General features: G+C 37.5%; 1 protein-coding gene and 1 pseudogene across 3 annotated transcripts; both read left to right on the top strand.

Moving 5' to 3' along the window:
• Nucleotides 1–2,244: 2,244 nt before the first annotated feature.
• LOC127173132 (UDP-glucuronosyltransferase) lies at nucleotides 2,245–18,724 on the top strand. Of its 3 annotated transcripts, none has more exons than XM_051122799.1 (5): nucleotides 2,245–3,367; nucleotides 15,076–15,207; nucleotides 15,804–15,891; nucleotides 17,718–17,937; nucleotides 18,035–18,724. In XM_051122799.1, exons 1-5 carry the CDS (start codon nucleotides 2,495–2,497, stop codon nucleotides 18,312–18,314), a joined length of 1,593 nt encoding a protein of 530 aa, XP_050978756.1. In that variant the 5' UTR covers nucleotides 2,245–2,494; the 3' UTR covers nucleotides 18,315–18,724. The 3 variants fall into 3 exon arrangements, with proteins under 3 accessions (XP_050978756.1, XP_050978755.1, XP_050978758.1); XM_051122798.1 differs by lacking the exon at nucleotides 2,245–3,367 and adding an exon at nucleotides 8,080–9,035; XM_051122801.1 differs by lacking the exon at nucleotides 2,245–3,367 and adding an exon at nucleotides 12,524–13,415.
• Nucleotides 5,517–6,445, top strand: LOC127173004 (UDP-glucuronosyltransferase 1-6-like; annotated as a pseudogene).
• Nucleotides 18,725–19,357: the final 633 nt, after the last annotated feature.

Raw genomic sequence — 19,357 nt, 5'->3', positions numbered from 1 at the left:
TAGGCTGCGTCCGAAAACCTAGTCAGCTGACTTGATGCCTCGCTGCCTTATCAGCCAGTGACTTCGAAGGCTGCGAAGGAAACTCTAGAAACAGTTTCGGACAGACTTCAGAGGCAGCAGAACGTGACGCCGTTGCTAGGTAACCTAACGGTTAAGTTGTAGAATTTGTAGAAAAACGATCTTATACAGCTATATATAAATGCTTTAATAATACATAAAGTCCTCAATTTCATTACCAGTGTTGCCAACCTAGCAATTTTGTTGCTAAATTTAGCAACTTTTCAGACTACCCTAGCAACTTTTTCTTCCAACAGCACCTAGCAATAAATTTAGCAATTTTTAAAATTTATTTGGCAACTTTTAACAACTTTTGATAAGTGACTTAGACAATAAAAAGCCACATATTTTCCATTAAAATTGCACAGAAAGAGGAAACTAAAGATGCCTAGCAGTACACACATCACCCGACTTTGCTGCTCTTTGCAATTGTTCAATTTAATAATAATAATAATAATAATTGTTCTTTTATGACACACTTTGTTAGTATTCTTGTACCTGCGATTGTTGATCAGTTAATACACTGTACGAAAAATGGAAAATATACTGGTAATTTTCCAGGACATTATCCATTATCCATTGGAACCCTATAACCACCATGGAAAAAAAAAAAAAAAAAAAAAAACAATACAAAAAAATTATTTCATATTAACATAGTAGATTGTGCCCTATTTTACAGATTTTTCTTAGAGTGTAGCAAACTAACTAACTACTAATACACTGCTTAAAGCAGAATTATTGAGAACTTGTAGTATTATTAGTTTACTATTAGAAGAAAAAACTTAAATTGTAATCATTCAAAAATGTGTGTTCAATAATTCAGTGTATTTAAAAATACAGTTATTTATATGTTGACATTATATTACGCATATTATTTTACTTTTGTTGTTGTTGTTGTTGAGATTTGATGTTGTGACAACTTTGCGTCGTGATGTCACAACATCATTTAGCAACTTTTAGCAACAAATCGACCTTCCTTTAGCAACTTTATCTGAAAATTAGTTGGCAACACTGGTCATTACCCACCGAAGGTCTGTGTGTCGGAGAAGACGACTGGCAGCTACTTTTTGCTTAAATAAATAAAAGCACTGATGCAAGTAATATTGCAGAACAGGTCATTGTTATTAGTGGCTGTTTCGTTATTATTGGTAGTATATTGTAAATATTATTCTTATTCACTACTCATTTGAACCCTTTTAACATTTTTTTTTAAATATTATTACAAACACTATTATTTATCATGCTTTTTACACTATTACGATTCATAAAGAATATCATGGTCAAGATCTCATCTGTTATATAAAGTAACAAGTTTAATTTCACCCGAATATCTTTATTTATATAGCCTATATGATGCACACGCACAGGATTGTGGGAAATCGAAGGCAGCGAAGGATACATCTATGCTGCCTTCAAAATTCCATCAGATAAAGGTACCTCCAGAGACAGGGAGTGAAGCAGAATTAGAATTCGGACGTGCCTTGATGCCTTCCTGCCTTGGAATGCTGGCTCCGAAGGCAGCGTTTTAGAGCTTTCGGACGCAGCCATAGTGTTTTGTAGGCGGAAATAAACACGCACGTTTGTTATGTTTCAAAATTATATATCAACACCGCGCCACCTGTAGTTGGTCCATTACCACGGCGGTGGGAAAAAATCTGCCATCAACCCTAGCTACATCCACAAGTCTGTGTTTGAGGTCCAACTTTATGCAAAAAAGTTCTAAATCCTGAACACTGGAGCTGTTTGATGCAGTATGATTTCAGCATGGAGTTCCCCAAACCTCTGATGCCCAACATGATGCTGATAAGAGCGATAAACTGAAATTGGGAACTCGCCGACAAAGGTGAACATCTTATTTATACTCATTACTTGATACTTAAAGTAGGACAGCTGTATCCATAAAAGATTTGTATATGCTCTTAGACTACTGGCACACTAAATCAGTTGATTTGGTAAGTATAAATAAATTTGTTCGAATGTAGAATATTCACAACTTTCAGGACTCACACTGTGTGATTTTTAAACAAAATTTTACATTTTCAAAATAACTATTATCTGCTGGTAAACCCAGGCTGAAAATGGTAACAAAGTTCCTGGGATATCAGCCAGGAAAAAGCAGGCAATAGTTGAGCAGGACTTTGTACCTACGTTTTTGCAAGGGTCATTGTGATGCATGTGTACTGGCTCTTTATTTATTTTAACTCTCTTTGGTCAAAGCAGTTACTTTTGTCTTTTTCCAACTGCTACTCACATTTAAGAATGATCCCTAAACTAACATATTTAATTTAATCACACAGTTGGTTAATCCTGCAAGGAATTCACTCAGAAGAACAAAGGCTTAATCTAATTTGTTCCATACTGTGAAGAGGAGAGATTCGGAGAGAGTCAAGTTACACTAGACATTGACCACTCGTTGCCAGAACATAGAGACCCAGCGATGAAACCGGTTGCATTTGTGGGGTGCTTAATGCTCTCCTTTGCAGCTGTGGGAGCGACAATACAGCCTAGAAAACCTGTTTGGACTGGTTCACTTTTAGTGGTGCCGATGGATGGGAGTCACTGGACTGGTGTGAAAGCTGTAGCGGAGGAGATGGGCCGCAGGGGACACAAAGTGACGGTTGTCATTCCAGAGGTCAGTGTACTTCTAGGACCTGGAAAACACTACACTACTAGAACATTTCCGGTTCCGTATGGAAAGCAACAACTGGATGAACTCCAAGCTCGGAATGCTGAGGTAATGGAGAGTAAGCAGCTACCTTTGTTGGAGAAGATTAGCACAAGGATTAGCAACATGAGAAAATTTGTGGACCTCCAAAGAGCCACGGCTGAGAGTCTTCTATTCAACCAAGAGCTGGTGGAATTCCTGAGGAAGCAGAACTTTGATGCTGTACTCACCAGCCCAGCTGTACCAACTGGTGCCATCCTGGCTTATAACCTCTCCTTACCTGCTGTGTATATGTTGAGAGGCTTACCTTGCGGACTAGACTCGACGGCCACGGCCTGTCCAAACCCTCCCTCTTACATCCCAAGGTTCTTTACAAACAACTCGGACCGTATGTCTTTTCGCCAACGTGTGTTGAACGTTCTAGTGAGCATCGTAGAGCCGCTGCTTTGCAGACTGATATACTGGTCAACTGAGGATGTAGCATCCCGTTTCCTGCAGAGAGATGTACGTGTGGCGGAGATCTTGCGCAGTGGAGCCATATGGCTGCTGCGGTATGATTTCAGCCTGGAGTTTCCTAAACCTTTGATGCCCAACATGGTTCTAATTGGGGGAATTAACTGTGCCTTGAAAAACCCTCTTACGAAGGTGAGTGCAAGTTTAAAGCCTAGACGGAGAGTTTACCCAAAAATGAAAATTCTGTCATTTGCTCACCCTCATGTTGTTCCAAACCTGTAACCTGGTTAACACTGAGGTAGTCTTTGCACATCATCAGGTGGAATTAGGAATATCCTTTGGCTTGAGAAGCTTCTGGTTGTTTTAAAGGTGCAATAGGAGATCTTGGGAAATGCTAACACTGAAAGCGAACGTCCCACCCTCCCGTCCAAAGCCACGCCTCCCGAATGCATAAACGCACACAGACTAGACGACCAGAGACAGCATTTCTACAATACATTGTAACACTGAGTTGAAATGTTCAATAGTCCATTTAGGAAAACTGTGTTGTGCTAATAATGCACAGGTAATGAGAAAATGGGGGATATTTCCGAGTTTAACCCTTTCAGAATGGAATTTTTTTCACTGAACAAAACATTTTTTGTCCTCATGTTTTATTAGATTTTTCTCATGTCCACTATAATGGACGCCAGGATTTAAAATAAAATAAAAAACTGAATATCTTTGAATATGAGTCTTAATTTTACAATACAACCGGTACAAGTTGACGAGGCTACCATTAACATAACTCATAAAAGGTAAAATATGGGGTCCTTCCTCTTCCTGTCTACACTGTAAAAAACAAAAAACACAATTTGACAATTTGTTGAGTCAGCTTAAAATCATTTGTTGCCCTGCTGCCTTAAATTTTTAAGTTCAGTCAACTCAAATAAGTTTGGTCAACTTGAAATGTTAAGTTGTACTAAGTAACAACTTAGATATTTGTGTTTGTTAAACTTAAAAGCTGGGTAAGTAACCCAGCTGCCTTAAAATTTTAAGTTGAATCAACTCAAATATCTATGACGTCACTTAGAATAACTTAACATTTCAAGTTGAATAAACTTTTTTGAGTTAACTGAACTTAAAATTTTAAGGCAGCCGGGTAACAAATTATTTTAAGTTGACTCAGCAAATTGTTTTTCACAGTATAGTTGGTTATCATGTCTCTCTTTTGTGATGTCTGTAGCTCAATCAGATTAAGTTAGGAGTCAGATCTTCATTGTGATTGGTTGATCAGGGACCAATCAGTGACCAGGCATTGCTCATATTTTAAAAACATAACATTTTATTGGTTTAAACAAAAAATCATGATGTCCATTTCAATGGACGCAGGGTCTGAGGGGGTTAATAAAATGCCTCACGCTACCATACGCTCGTCCACATACATGGTGGACGGCGTGAGGAATAATGTACACAATTAAGCATGCATGCAACTCTGGTCACAAACAGAAAGGAAATTAATAACATAAAGAGAGCCAGATGTTGGTAGAGTGAGTCATCTCTTCACCTTTCCAGAACGTACAGATACACGTTATGCACATGCACAGTTGTCAATCTGCCACAAAACTACCGTAAATACTCTAGTGGCCGTTACAACATCATATGCCATTAACCGTGAGAACACTTTATAGTAAAGTTAGTAAAAATATTACAATACCAGGATGGAAGATCAGGTTATTGGTGTTAGGCTGCCATTCTCGCTCTGTCTGCACAGCGTATGCGAACACGCTAATTTTTGGTCCTACGCCTTCCAAAAAATATATAAATACAGAGAAATACGTTTAGACCACTTAACTTAATAACTGCTATCGAGATGTGAAGACACTTTCAACCAGCATAACAAAAATGTTTCTAAAGACAATCACCTATTGCACCTTTAATGTCAAATAGCCTCTATAAAAGATGGGTTATCTGTTCTTCTTAGAAATTAAATTACTGCATCACGATACGTGGAGGCTTTGTTGTTATCTTTGAACATAATTCAAGTATCAACAATGTTTAACAATGTCGATAATGTAATTCTGTTCACACTGGCTACGTTGTAATCATTATCCATCAAAGTCTGTGTGCAACTGGCCAACGTTAACGTTCCATATCTTTTTTTGTTCTTGTACAAAAACATTTTTTTTATTGTGCTTGCTTTTTAATGGATTTTGTGTTTAAAAAACAACAACATAAGTCCCTCCCACATTGTGTGTCTAGCCACTAAAAATGTGGAAAGCAATCTGCTTGCTATCTCAAAAGCAACCAGTTGATTTATTTGTACTGTACATCGTGAGACAAACAGAAACACAGAGGTGAAGGTAAACATTGTCGGTCTTTGGCTTCAAAGATGCACTGCAGAGTAATTTTACGTTTAGTGATCATTATAGCCTGTTCTGTAGCATTGGAACAGGGGGCATCCAGAAAAAACAATTAGACTGGGAAGCTGTTAGTGGTGCCCATGGATGGAAGTCACTGGACAGGAGTGAAGGCCGTGGCAGAAGAAATGGGACGTAGAGGACACACAGTAATTGTAGTGATTCCTGAAATCAGCATGCGTTTGGGTCCAGGCAAACACTACATTACGAAGAAGTTTCCAGTCACATATGGGCAGGATTTAATCCACCAATTGATAGTGGAACATGTTCGTGAAATAACAGCACCAGAGCAGTCAATACTGAAGAGTGTGACCTTAAAGGTCGACTTACTGAGAAACGCTTTTAAATATATGGCCTCTACGACTGAAAGTTTGTTCAACAACCGGGAGCTTATAAAGTTTCTGAGAGAGCAAGACTTTGATGCTGTTTTAACTGATCCTGCCCTACCAATGGGAGCCGTATTGGCGTATAATCTGTCCATACCTGCGGTGTACATGTTAAGAGGTTAATGTGTGAAGCTGCAGTCACAGCCAGTCCTGACCCTCCGTCGTATATCCCACGTTTCTTTACACAAAACTCAAACCGCATGACTTTTAGTCAGCGTGTACTGAACGTTTTTGTGAGCATGCTGGAACCGCTGATATGTAAATTCTTATATTGGCCCCTTGAAGAAGTGACGTTCAACTTCCTGCAGAGGGATGTGAGCCTGACTGAGATCCTGAGCACTGGAGCCATCTGGTTGATGCGGTATGATTTCAGCCTGGAGTTCCCCAAACCACTGATGCCCAACATTCAGCTCATAGGAGGAATTAATTGTGAAATTAGGAACCCACTGACAAAGGTTAGCAGCAGCTTTGTACTCATCACATGATATTCATCATTTCATGGTAGATAAATATTTTAGAATGTGAAATGGTGACTCTCAAGACTCATTTGAACTAAGGTATTTTCACTTTTTTCATTAAGAGGCAATATTAATATTTTTATAATCACCTTTTATTATAAAATCCATATGTTGTGTTTAATGTTGAATACTTAAATTTACCCAATTACTTGAATCAATATTTTAAACCGTTTCAATAATAGACTGTTTAATATTGTATCTAAATTATACATGTAAAAACTCATAGGGCTGCAGTATTATGACAAAAAGCATTATTGTAGATTATTGCTCTTTATATTGTAATACCCTGGTGAAAAAAACAGCATATGCTGGTAGGTATGTTTTGATGCTGGAATGCTGGTTAGGTAGGTTTTGATGCTGGTTTAAGATGGCCCTTTGCTGGTTTATGCTGGTCCTTAGCTGGTTTAATCTGGTCCTTTGCTGGTTTTTGCTGGTGGTCCTTTGCTGCCAGCAAAGGACCACCATAAACCAGCAAAGGACCAGCTTAAACCAGCATCAAAACCTACCTAACCAGCATATGCTGTTTTTTTCACCAGGGTAATGACTGATATCGATATAAAACATTGTTTTTGTTTTGGGCAGGTCACATTCTGACTTCACAGACAAACATGTCGGTCCGTGATGTTAGCCACGTTTAGCACAAGTTATACAAAAACTCCGGTTATAATCACTGAAGCTATGAAATTAATCTTTTACTTACATCGTATTTGCACTGTGTTTATGATGAGGGAATTCGCGAGTGTGCGTGCTCATCAACAGCACCGGCGGGCGTTTTCAGCGCTGACTAATCTACACGCCTCTGATTGGCCAATGCATTCCCAAGTTCAACAGAAACGCGTTTGATTGGTTATATGGCTCAACGCTGCACAAAACAGCGCGTATAAGCAATCTGGTGCGTTTCGTTCATTTTCACATTTCATTTTAATCGCCACAGCCGTAATACATTGTTTAATTGTGCAGGGGCATTTTTGCCCCCTTTGTCTTGAATTTATGAGGCTTCATTTTTGTAGCAACATTCTTATGAGTCCTAGAATTCCTGGCATGTAACATATTTTGATTCTCTTTGGACTAAACTCATCACATCCTATGGACACTTAGTTTTATATTCTATGATTCTTCACACAAAACAGTACTCCTGAATGTTCGATTGAACCTGGAGCCTGTTGTTGCTGACTGTTATACTGGTCACACAGGGTTCCTGCAGATTTTTGAAACCTTCAAATGAATTTGATCAAATTTAAGGCCAGAAAAAGGTAAATGAAAACTAAAAAAAGTTATATGCATAGTCTTTTTTTCCCCCTGGTTTTTATGGTATTTTGGTTACACATTGAACTGTACCTGGATTTAAAAACTGGTGATCTGCAGTCTTAAGGGAGAACAAAGAGTATCCTTTGGTTTGAGAGGCCACTGCTTGCTTAGGATAACAAATTATGTCTAGTGAAAATAATCCGTTCTGTTGTAAAGAGACACTACTTTATTGTAAAAATAAAGGTTTAAAAAAAATAAAAGTCCCTCCCACATCACATATCTAGCCACTAGCAAGCCAGAAAGTGAACTGCTTGCTATCTATCTGATACTAAATTGCGAAAGCAATCAGTTCATGTATTTCCACATAGGGACACAAATAGACACACAGAGGTAGAGGTTCACAATGTCGGGAGAAGACTTTTTGGTTAGAAAGATGCACTTAGGAGTAATTTTATGTCTAGTGATCAGTACAGTCTGTTCTGCAGCACTAGAACAGAAACCATCCCAGAAGAGCAGTTGGACTGGGAAGCTGTTAGTGGTGCCCATGGATGGAAGTCACTGGACAGGGGTGAAGGCTGTGGCAGAAGAGATGGGACGTAGAGGACACACAGTGATCGTAGTGATCCCAGAAATCAGCATGCGTTTGGGTCCAGGCAAACACTACATCACAAAGACGTTTCCGGTCGGCTATGGGCTGGATTTGTTCAACGAGATATTGAACAAGCATGTTCGCCAAGTGACAAGCCCAGGGCAGTCCCTTTGGGACAGTGTGACTTCAACAGCTGGCAATTTTCTAAAGATGTTTAACCTGATGGCCTCTACAGCTGAAAGTCTGTTCAAGAACAAGGAGCTTATAGAGTTTTTAAGAGAAGAAAACTTTGATGCTGTATTAACTGATCCTGCCCTACCAATGGGAGCCATATTGGCGTATAATCTATCCGTACCTGCGGTGCACATGTTAAGAGGAATACCGTGTGGCCTTGATGCAACAGCCACAGCCTGTCCAGACCCTCCTTCATATATTCCACGTTTCTATACACGAAATTTAGACCGCATGTCTTTTCGTGAGCGAGTGGTGAATGTGCTTGTGAGCATGATTGAACCACTAGTATGTAGGGTTTTGTTCCAGTCCTTTGAGGAAGTGACGTCCAACTTCCTGCAGAGAGATGTGAGCCTGAGTGAGGTCCTGAGCACTGGAGCCATTTGGTTGATGCGATATGATTTCACCTTAGATTTTCCTAGACCCCTGATGCCCAACATGCAGCTCATAGGAGGAATTAATTGTGAAATTCGGAAGCCATTGAATAAGGTGAGATTATTGAAATTCTAAATCATGTTACCCTGGACCACAAAACCAGTCATAAGGGTCAAAATCTGAAGGCTGGATAAATAGGCTTTCCACTGATGTAACAACTATTTGAAAACCTGAGGGTGCAAAAAAATCTAAATATTGAGAAAATTGCCTTTAAATTTGTTCAAATTAAGTTCTTCGCAATGCATATTACTAATCAAAAATTAAGTTTTAACATATTTCTGGTAAAAAATTTAGAAATTATCTTAATGGAAAATGATCTTTACTTAATATCCTAATAATTTTTTAGCATAAAGGAAAAAATTATAATTTTGACATATACAATGTGTTTTTACCTATTGCTACAAATGTACCTGTGCTATTTATGACTGGTTTTGTTGTCCAGGATCACACAGAGAGAGCTTTGCTGGTGAACCCAGGCTGGATAGGGTGATAAAGTTCCCAGGATCTCAGCCAATTAAAAGAAGGCAAAACATGAGTGGGACTTTGGACTATACCTAATTGCCACTCATAAAGTAATTAATTGTCAGGGTCTTAATGATACATATCTACAAAGTGGTTTATTTTGTTATCTCCATCTAAGTCAAAGTGATTATCTTTTTCTCCTTCTAACTCATATTTGTGACCCTGGACCACAAAACCAGTCATAAGGGTCAACTTTTTTTAAATTGAGATTTGCTGAATAAATAAACTTTTCATTGATGTATGGTTTGTTATGATAGGACAATATATTTTGGACAATAGGACAATAACAATTTGAAGATCAGGAATCTGAGGGTGCAAAAAAATCTAAATATTGAGAAAATTACCTTTAAAGTTGTCCAAATGAAGTTCTTAGCAGTGCATATTACTAGTCAAAAATTAAGTTTTAATATATTTACGGTAGGAAATTTACTAAATATCTTAATGGAACATGATCTTTACTTTAATATCCTAATGATTTTTGGCATAAAAAAAAAATCGATTATTTTGACCCATACAATGTGTTGTTGACTATTGCTACAAGTATACCCGTGCTACTTGGTTTTGTGGTTTTTGTAGTTTTTTTTTTTTTTTTTTTTTTTTTTTTTTTTTTTGCAGTGTGTCACGGACAGATCAATTAAAAGTCCATATGTTAACCTATTAACTTTAAACTTACTATAGCTAACCACACAGCAGTGTTTGAACAGGGAAAGCTTCAAAGACTGCAAAGTAGACCATGTTTGCATTGTAAACATTATTTCAGCGACAGGATATTTTAAAAGTAGGCTATGGGTTAAATCAAGATTGGCCTTCAACCAGAATATCTGATAAGTAAAATAAGGACTGTGCACCAGTTATATACTCTAATACTATATTACTGCTCTGGCTTTCCAGGGGCAAATTCATATATGCACACACTACCAGTCAAAAGTTTTTGAACAGTAAGATTTTTAATGTTTTTGATCTCAAGTACAGCAAAAACAGTAAAATTCTGAAATATTTTCACTATTTAAAACAACTGTTTTCTATTTGAATATACTGATTTCAAAGCTGAATTTTAACACCATTACTCCAGTCACATGATCCTTCAGAAATCATTCTAATATTCTGATTTGCTGCTCAAAAACATTTATTGTTATTATTATTATTATTATTATTATTATTATTATTATTATTATGTTGAAAACAGCATAAACTAAAATCTTACAAAATCTTTTTATTTCAGATAAATGCTTATCTTTGGATCTTTCTATTCATCAAAGAATCCTAAAACTGTTTTAAATATTAATAATAAAAAATGTTTCTTGAACAGCAATCAGCATATTAGAATGATTTCTGAAGGACTATTAGGTGCTTTTTGCTAGAACAGGTTTTTCTTCCCTTATACCCCTATATTTGTTTTGTTTGTTAGTTATTCTTTGTACCGAAGCACAACACAGCACCCCAAGTGGTGTTTCGGTGGTTACCATTTTCCTCACACATATGTGACTCTGGACCACAAAACCAGTCGTAAGTTACATGGGTATATTTGTAGCAAAAGCCAAAAATACATTGTATGGTTCAAAATGATCAATTTTTCTTTTATGCCAAAAATATTAAGGATATTAAGTAAAGATCATGTCCATGAAGATATTTTGTAAATTTCCTACTGTAAATATATCAGAACTTAATTTTTGTTTAGTAATATGCATTGACTTCGGACTGCTTCAAAGGTGATTTTTATCAATATTCTGATTTTTTTGCACCCTCAGATTCCAGATTTTCAAATAGTTGTATCTCTGCCAAATATTGTCCTATGCTAACCACACATCAATGAAAAGCTTATTTATACAGCTTTCAGCTGATGTAGAAAAAAATGACCCTTATGACTGTTCCATGGTCACATATGCTTTATTTTATGTTTTATAAAATTATGACAGATGCCACAGTTCTCTCTTATATCCAGTCCCAATCCTAAAGAGATAAAAACCAGTTCAGTTGTGTTACTGTTGTATTCCCACGGCATAGCTGGGTGGGGAACGATTACAATGTAAGAGTTTGCACGCAACCTTGACTGGGTCAGTGGATCTTACTGGATACGTTGTTTTACTTTGTCATTACTTTAGGTGCTTGGAGTTTGTCGCATGTATCATTTGTCAAAATACTACACCAGGACATGGATAAGGTCAAAATTAGAGCTTTACTCTCTATAGTCTATAGTATACTTAAAAAAAAAATAAATAAATAAAAATAGTTCGAGTTTACATAAAACCAGTCAGTGGATTAACAGTATTAAATAAGAGACCATGAGAGAACTATGCCAAGGTAAATCTCCCTCCTATTGTTTTTCTTAAAACAAACATATTGATCATTTCCCTTCATTGCCAAAATGTGCTATGTGCGTGTCAAAGTTGTGGAATGCAATTAGTAAGCATGTGGAGGTGAACTGTTGGTCAGGTTATCTCTTGAACATGGGGAGATGGGAAGGAAAGGAGTGGCGAGCTTCTCACGCAAGCTGGGTTTGAGGAGACGGGGGGAGGTGCTGGAAGGAGTTGCCTACTGGCGACCTGACAACAATTACAATTCTTCCTTCTTATGCTTTTGAGTTTATACAGCTGGTTGTAAATTAGCCTTGAGTACTGTTGCTTTACTTAGAATCTGTGTCAGATGCTAAAAAAAACCTCTAAGGTTCTGCTTTCAATTTTGTATTTAGTGTTTAAAGATTTCAGTCTCTTAATCATAATGAATACTGTTGGCATTTTGGTTAGGGAATATGAAGTTCACAGATTTGTAAAAAAACTACTTCTGTATATTTTTTTGAGTACAATTTATGACCGTATGTGTGTTTGCTAGCAGAGCACTTACTTCCCTTTCAGGAAATGTTTTTCGCTTGATTAACATCTGCAAACCAAAACACGGACAACTGTCGTACCCTCTTGTTCTTCCTTTCGCCCTGTTGTTTCACAGTCACACACGAGAGAGTCTAAACACAGCCCCTTTTCCTGGAGGAGGAGCTTTCTCCTCTCCTTTTCTTTCAGTGTTTGTGTCTAGTCTTAGGCAGACCCAGTTATGCTGAAGAAGGGTTGGTTGCGGGGGCTGGGTTCAGGGTTGCTGCTGCTCTGGCTGGGTGCCTGGCTGAGGCCTGCGCAGGGTGGCCGGGTGCTGGTCATGCCTGTTGAAGGCAGCCACTGGCTCAGCATGAAGGTCCTGGCGACAGAACTGGCCAGGAAAGGCCATGACGTCCTGGTCCTGGTGCCCGAGAGTAACATCTTGATCAAGAGTTCAGAGCTCTTCCGCACCGAGACCTTCCCGGTGAAGATCTCCAAGGAGCAGCTGTCCACCAGCTTAAAGGGATTTCAGGAGGATGTGTTTAAGCGTAGCCCTGCACTGATGGACATCTATATCCAAGTGGGACGTCTGCTGAACTTCACAGGAACGCAGGTGCAAGGATGCGAGTCGCTGCTTTACAACGAGCCTTTAATGAAGAAGCTGAAGGAGGAGAATTTTGACTTGGTGCTCACCGATCCCTTCCTGCCCTGTGGACCTATTATCGCTACCGCGCTCGGTCTTCCTGCTGTCTACTTCCTCCGTGGCATGCCTTGTGGCATTGACCTGTTGGCTTCACAGTGTCCTTCTCCTCCATCTTACATACCTCGGTTTCAGTCTGGCAGCACTGATAAAATGACCTTTGTAGAGCGTGTTCGAAATTTCGTCATGAGTGGCATAGAGTTGGGCCTGTGTCGAATAATGTACGCCAGTTTTGATGAACTTGCTGCAAGGTACCTGGATGCGAATGTGACGTACCAGGAGATCCTCGGCCGAGGAGCTATCTGGTTGCATAGATATGATTTTACTTTCGAGTACCCTAGGCCTCTCATGCCAAATATGGTTCTCATCGGGGGCATCAACTGTCGGAAAAGTGCCGAACTTTCTGCAGTAAGTCACCTGAGGTGCCTTTTGAATTTGGTCAAATAAGCTAACTGCAAAATGCAATGAGATTTTTAACATTTTTGCAATTTGAAGTTCTTAAACATGTTCAGTAGTAAGTGACTACTGCTCCTAAGATGTGATTTCCTATTTGGGGTTGGGGTCAGTGTCAATTCTGGAAATATTGGCTCTATTTTTCAGCTGTGACATTGGTTCTTTGTCTCAACATGCATTACATTTGTCCTCATACTAACATAACCCATGGTAATATGACTCCCATCTCTAGGGCATTGGTAACCTAAGGCAACGCAGCGTATTCACTGTGCTCTTTGGCACGCAACTTCCTCCTTTGCTCTCCCTCTGTGTTATATTCCTTGTCAGCCACCCTTCCGACCGAGACAAGAATGCTACAGGTTTTTTTCTTTGTTTATTTGAGGCAGGGGTTCTTTTACTGGCGAATTAATGAGTTTAGGAAAACACTATGTAATTGTATGTGTGCAAAGCAGGTTCAGAAAAATTGTATTTACTTAAAAGTATACCTTCCAGAATCTCCAAAATGTTATTTATTTTACCAAAATTAAAGGGATCATATAAAATGCATGTTATTTTTTATTTAGTACTGACCTGAATAAGATATTTCACATAAAAGACATTTACATATAGTCCACAAGAGAAAATAATAGTTGAATTTTTAAAAATTGCCCTGTTCAACAGTTTACATATGCTTGAACAGTTAAACTGCCTGCTGTTGTTCAGAAAAATCTTTTAGGTCCAACAAATTCTTTGGTTTTTCAGCATTTTTGTGTATTTGAACCCTTTCCAACAATGACTGTATGATTTTGAGATCCATCTTTTCATACCGAGGACAACTGAGGGACTCATATGCAACTATTACACAAGGTTCAAACACTCACTGATGCTTCAGAAGGAAAAACGATGCAGTAAGAGCTGGGGGTTGAAAACTTTTGAACAGAATGAAGATGTGTACATTTTTCTTATTTTGCCTAAATATCATATTTTTTTCATTTAGTACTGCTCTTTAGAAGCTACAGAAGATACTTGCATGCTTCCAGAAGACACAATAATTGTGTAATTCCAATAATCATTGTTGGAAAGGGTTCAAATACACAAAAATGCTCAAAAAGCAAAGAATTTGTGGGACCTGAAGGATTTTTCTGAAGAACAGCAGGCAGTTTAGCTGTTTAGGACAAACAAGGGACTCATGAACAACTATCACTAAACAAACAAACAAAAAAACAGCTGTGGATCATTCAGGTAACAACACAGTATTAAGAATCAAGTGTATGTAAACTTTCGAAACGGGGTCATTTTTATAAATTCCACTATTTTCTCTTGAGGACTATAAACGTCTTTTATGTTGAATATCTTATTCAGGTCAGTACTAAATAAAAAATAACATGCATTTTATATGATCCCTCTTATTTTGGTATATCACTTAACATTTTGGCAGAATCAAAAATGTCCTTCAACTGTAGGAAAGACGCTGGTGAGATGAAAAGGTTACGGTTTGGTATTGATTAAGCGATGACATGGGCCTTGATTGATGAAGCTGTGTGAGTACATAATGCAAACATGCCTGCTTATTCTCCGCTAGGTCATTATTTCATTTTGGCTTATTATTCTGTGGCTTGTTCTTTGTCTTTTGCAGGAGGTGGAGGAATTTGTCAAGGGCTCTGGAGAGCATGGTATTGTGGTATTCAGTCTGGGTTCTCTGGTCTCCTCCATGCCAAAAGAGAAAGCTGCCATCTTCTTCAAGGCTTTCAGTATGATTCCACAAAGGGTAAGAAAGAATTTAGGCTGGAACACCATACGTTTTAGAAACTACATGAATCAAATTATTTGATACGTTTTGTCAAACAAAGTGTGAAATAATCCATTGAACTAAACACATTTAGTAATCCCAGGCTTTTACAGCTGTATCTTCTGTGCAAACATTGTGGTGCGTGACCTGAGTCCATTCTGTTTAGCACCCCAGATCTTCAATCTCTTAGTCAAGGATTGTAGGGTTTATGAGTCTACATTACCCACTTGTTTTCTCAGCACATTAAAGTGTAAAACTAAGTGGAGGCTGCACACAGAGCTTTAGCTTTAGCTGTGGAGGACGTCCAGGAACATCTTGTTCTCATTAAAGTTATTGTGCGTGCTGAAGAGAGGGTTTGGCACGCTGCAGGATGCTGCATTACTAGAGCGGGTAGTATTTCTGTTAGACTCAGCAGGAGTCTGTCACTTTTTAAAGATCCTTACATCCTTGCAAAAAAAAAGTAGTGGTCTAATGGACTTGTGTCCATAAGATAGCTTTAGGAGGACGGTAACTGGAGTAAGTGTGTTGCAATTTGTTTTGAATAAAAACTGTCAGCTGAATGTCACTTTTTCTAGGTTCTTTGGCGGTACACAGGTGAGATTCCTGACAATGTCCCAGAAAATGTCAAGCTGATGAAGTGGCTTCCACAGAATGACTTGCTTGGTGAGTTTCTCTAGTTGTGTTTTTTTTGTTTTTTTTTTTTTTTTTTTTTTTAACTATGCAGTGGGTAACTTACAAACTTTTCCCATACCATACAACATTTAATGGTCTATTTTAATGTTTTAATGTTAAAATTCTTCATGAAGCCAAAACATCAGGGCTCTGATTTTTAATAATCAATAGAAAAGCAGAGATATAGGAACCTAACTGAAAATCTATGGAATCAAAAAATGGATTCAATTGCATAAACTGTATAAATATATACTTTAGTATATATTTTTGCATTTTTTGAGGGGCTGTCTCCATTTCATGCGAAAGGGAACCACTTTAGTTAGATACAGAATTAGGGATTTTTGTTTGTCTTAATAGAAGTGCATGATGACCAGCGTAAGGGAGAAATTTTATTATTGTGAAATTCAGGGATTCACTTGGCTTATCCCTTGGGTAGCAAGTTAAGGGTCAGGCAACCACAAATTCCAGCTACAACATAGATCATTAAACCGAGAATACAGAAGCAGCTTTTGTTAAACAAACTGTGTAAAGTCTTTGGCATGTCAGGTATGATTGCAATGACTGGAGAGCAGAGCCTATTCAGACTCATAATGTTAGCTAATCCTATTAACTGTGGTCCTATTGGCACAGATGCTTGACCAATGAGCAATCTGCTCAGCTATATAAATACTGGAGAGTTTTAAAAGAAAATGATGCTCTAAGATATCAGAATATCTATAGATCTTCCAGAATTCTATTTAAATTTAAATATCTTCAGCCATAGGTTTTTGTGACTGGTGCCTTTGCATGCAAGGATCAATAAATCAGGATGCAAAACATTATACTACATCAAATCAAAGCTTCATAACAGTGGGATCCGAAAATCTGAGGCCAATTTAATTCATGAAAACTCATGAAAAAAAGACACTAAATTTTCTTTTAATTATGTGGTAACTTGTTTACAATTCTGACTCTTTTTTTGCAATTGCGAGTTTACATCTTGCATTTTTTCTTCTTTTTTTTTCAAAAAACCCTTGCAATTGCGAGTTATAAAGTCAAAATCTGGGGGAAAAGAAAGATGGTTGTCTTCTTTCAATTGCAAGATTGTTCCACAATTCTGACTTTTAAACTCATAATTGCAAGTTTATATTTCGCAATTTTAAGAAAAAATAAGTAGTCAGAATTGCACAAATTTAAATTTAAAATTGTGAGAAAAACAGTCAGAATTGTGAAATTATACCAGGTTTATTGCAACTTTTCTTAGAATTGAGAGACCAAAAAAAGCCTCTCAATTGTGAATTATAAAGTCGAAATCTGGGGGAAAAAAGATGACTGTCTTCTTTCAATTGTGTTTAAATCTCACAATTTTAAGAAAAAAAATCAGAATTGCACAATGTAAATTTTAAATTGTGAGAAAAACAGTCAGAATTGTGACGATTAGGAATATTAGATTATTATTTTAATTCTGATTTCTTTTCTCAGAATTGACAGAAAAAAAAAACCCTTTGCAATTCAATTGCGAATTTGTCCCAAAATTCTGACTTTTAAACTCACATTTACAGTTTTATATCTTAAAATTTTAAGAATAGAAAAGTCAGAATTGCACGATGTAAACTCGAAATAACAAAAAAACCCAAAAGTGTTTCAGCACTTATTTGACATGTTTACCCAGAATATTTTTTATTAACTTTTCCCAGTACTAAAACAATTTTCAGGTTTGAATAAATAAATAACTTTTTCGCTAGCTTATCATCATCATCATCATCATCTGCTATATGTGTCAGCCAATTAGTCCTGTCAAAAGCAATGTGACTTTAATTTCTTGTTATTTATTAAAGGTCACCCCAAAGCAAAAGCCTTTATCACTCATGGTGGGACGCATGGAATCTATGAGGGCATCTGTCATGGTGTTCCCATGGTGATGCTTCCCCTTTTTGGTGACCAGGGTGACAACGTGCACCGCATGGCAAGTCGAGGGGTGGGAGTGGTACTCAGCATCCATGATATCACTGCAGAAACACTGGTCGATGCTCTCAACACCGTTATTACCGACAACAGGTGAGAATTTGATGGTTTTTAAAAGTTTTTCCACCGTGTCTCTCATAAATATTGTTTTTCTCTTACATAATTGCAATTCTTTTGCGGTGTTCTGCAGCTATAAGCAAAGAATGGAGAAGCTGTCGGCCATACACAATGACCGTCCCATGCAGCCACTGGATCTTGCAGTCTACTGGACAGAGTTTGTTATGAGACACAAGGGGGCAGACCATCTGCGACCCGCTGCTCATGAGCTGAACTGGCTTCAGTACCACAGTCTAGATGTGATCGGCTTCCTGCTTTTTATTGTGCTCATTGTAACTCTAGCAACATTGAAATGCTGTGCACTTTGCTGGAGACGCTGCTGTAGAAAATCACAGAAGAGGAAGGAAGACTGATCGTATAGAGATCAAAAGTGGTATTGCTTATAAATGCATACATTTTCCACATCTACCGTTATTTCAGGTTTTCAATGCCATCATCATGAGAAGCAACCTGACTTCTATCACCTGACAACTGAGCCAGTGAAATCTCTCAAAAAGCTGAAGTTTTGTAAAGAGGGAGCACACATTAAGATTTTGAAGCAGTTTCATCTGTAAAGATTTGTAGTTTACATGCTTTCATTTTGATACCAGTGACCACAGGTCATCTAGCACAAGTCGTTCAAAGCAACCCACTGTAGGTAGGCTAAAAAAACGCAGGTTCTAGTGCTCTAAATATCAAGAGGAATTCTGGATAGCGGAATTAACCTTGGTTAGATGCTGTGTTTAATATGATACAAATGAAAGGCTGTGAAACAGAAATATAAGCGCCTCTAATTTTAATAACCATTGTTTACTGATTGTTTTTTTTTAATATAAGGTCCAATAGAAATGTTTTTTTAATCTCCATGTGCCATCAGCGTCACAGCATTGAACATTTTTGTGAACTTGAATTGCTTACATTTTTTTTCTAGAATTTCCTACCTAGATTTTTCTTTAATTCTTAAGAAAAGTCTTAAGTCTTAATGACCAATTTTTGTATGAATAGAAAATTGTTGTGCACTTCTTGTAGCCTTTTATGATCTGAAAAATCACACTGTCTAAACTTGAAAAAAATTAAATTCTAAAATAACACCGCAACGTCTCACTTTTATTTGAAAACAACTTTTTCTCACATGAGATATAAAAATAAAGCCCTAGTTTCTGGTTATTTGAAAACTGGTTGTGTCACAAGGGTGTTTCCACACATTTTAGTCACACTTTTTAAAAAAAAAAAAAACCTGACATAAGCTTCATTTCCACAAAAACTGTGCAAGAGAAAAAATCTACTGTTGAACAAATGTACTACATCTGTAGTTTCTAACGGGCCTACATTTGTAAGCGAAGTAAAAAAAACAACAGCAGAAACTGGCCTCTACAAGAAATGATACACTGTATTTCAAGTCACTAATGTTTTCTTA

This window comes from Labeo rohita, chromosome 11, assembly GCF_022985175.1.
Source record: "Labeo rohita strain BAU-BD-2019 chromosome 11, IGBB_LRoh.1.0, whole genome shotgun sequence".
In the NCBI taxonomy this organism is placed as follows: Eukaryota; Metazoa; Chordata; class Actinopteri; order Cypriniformes; family Cyprinidae; genus Labeo; species Labeo rohita.
This window is presented reverse-complemented; position numbering and strand designations above follow the sequence as displayed.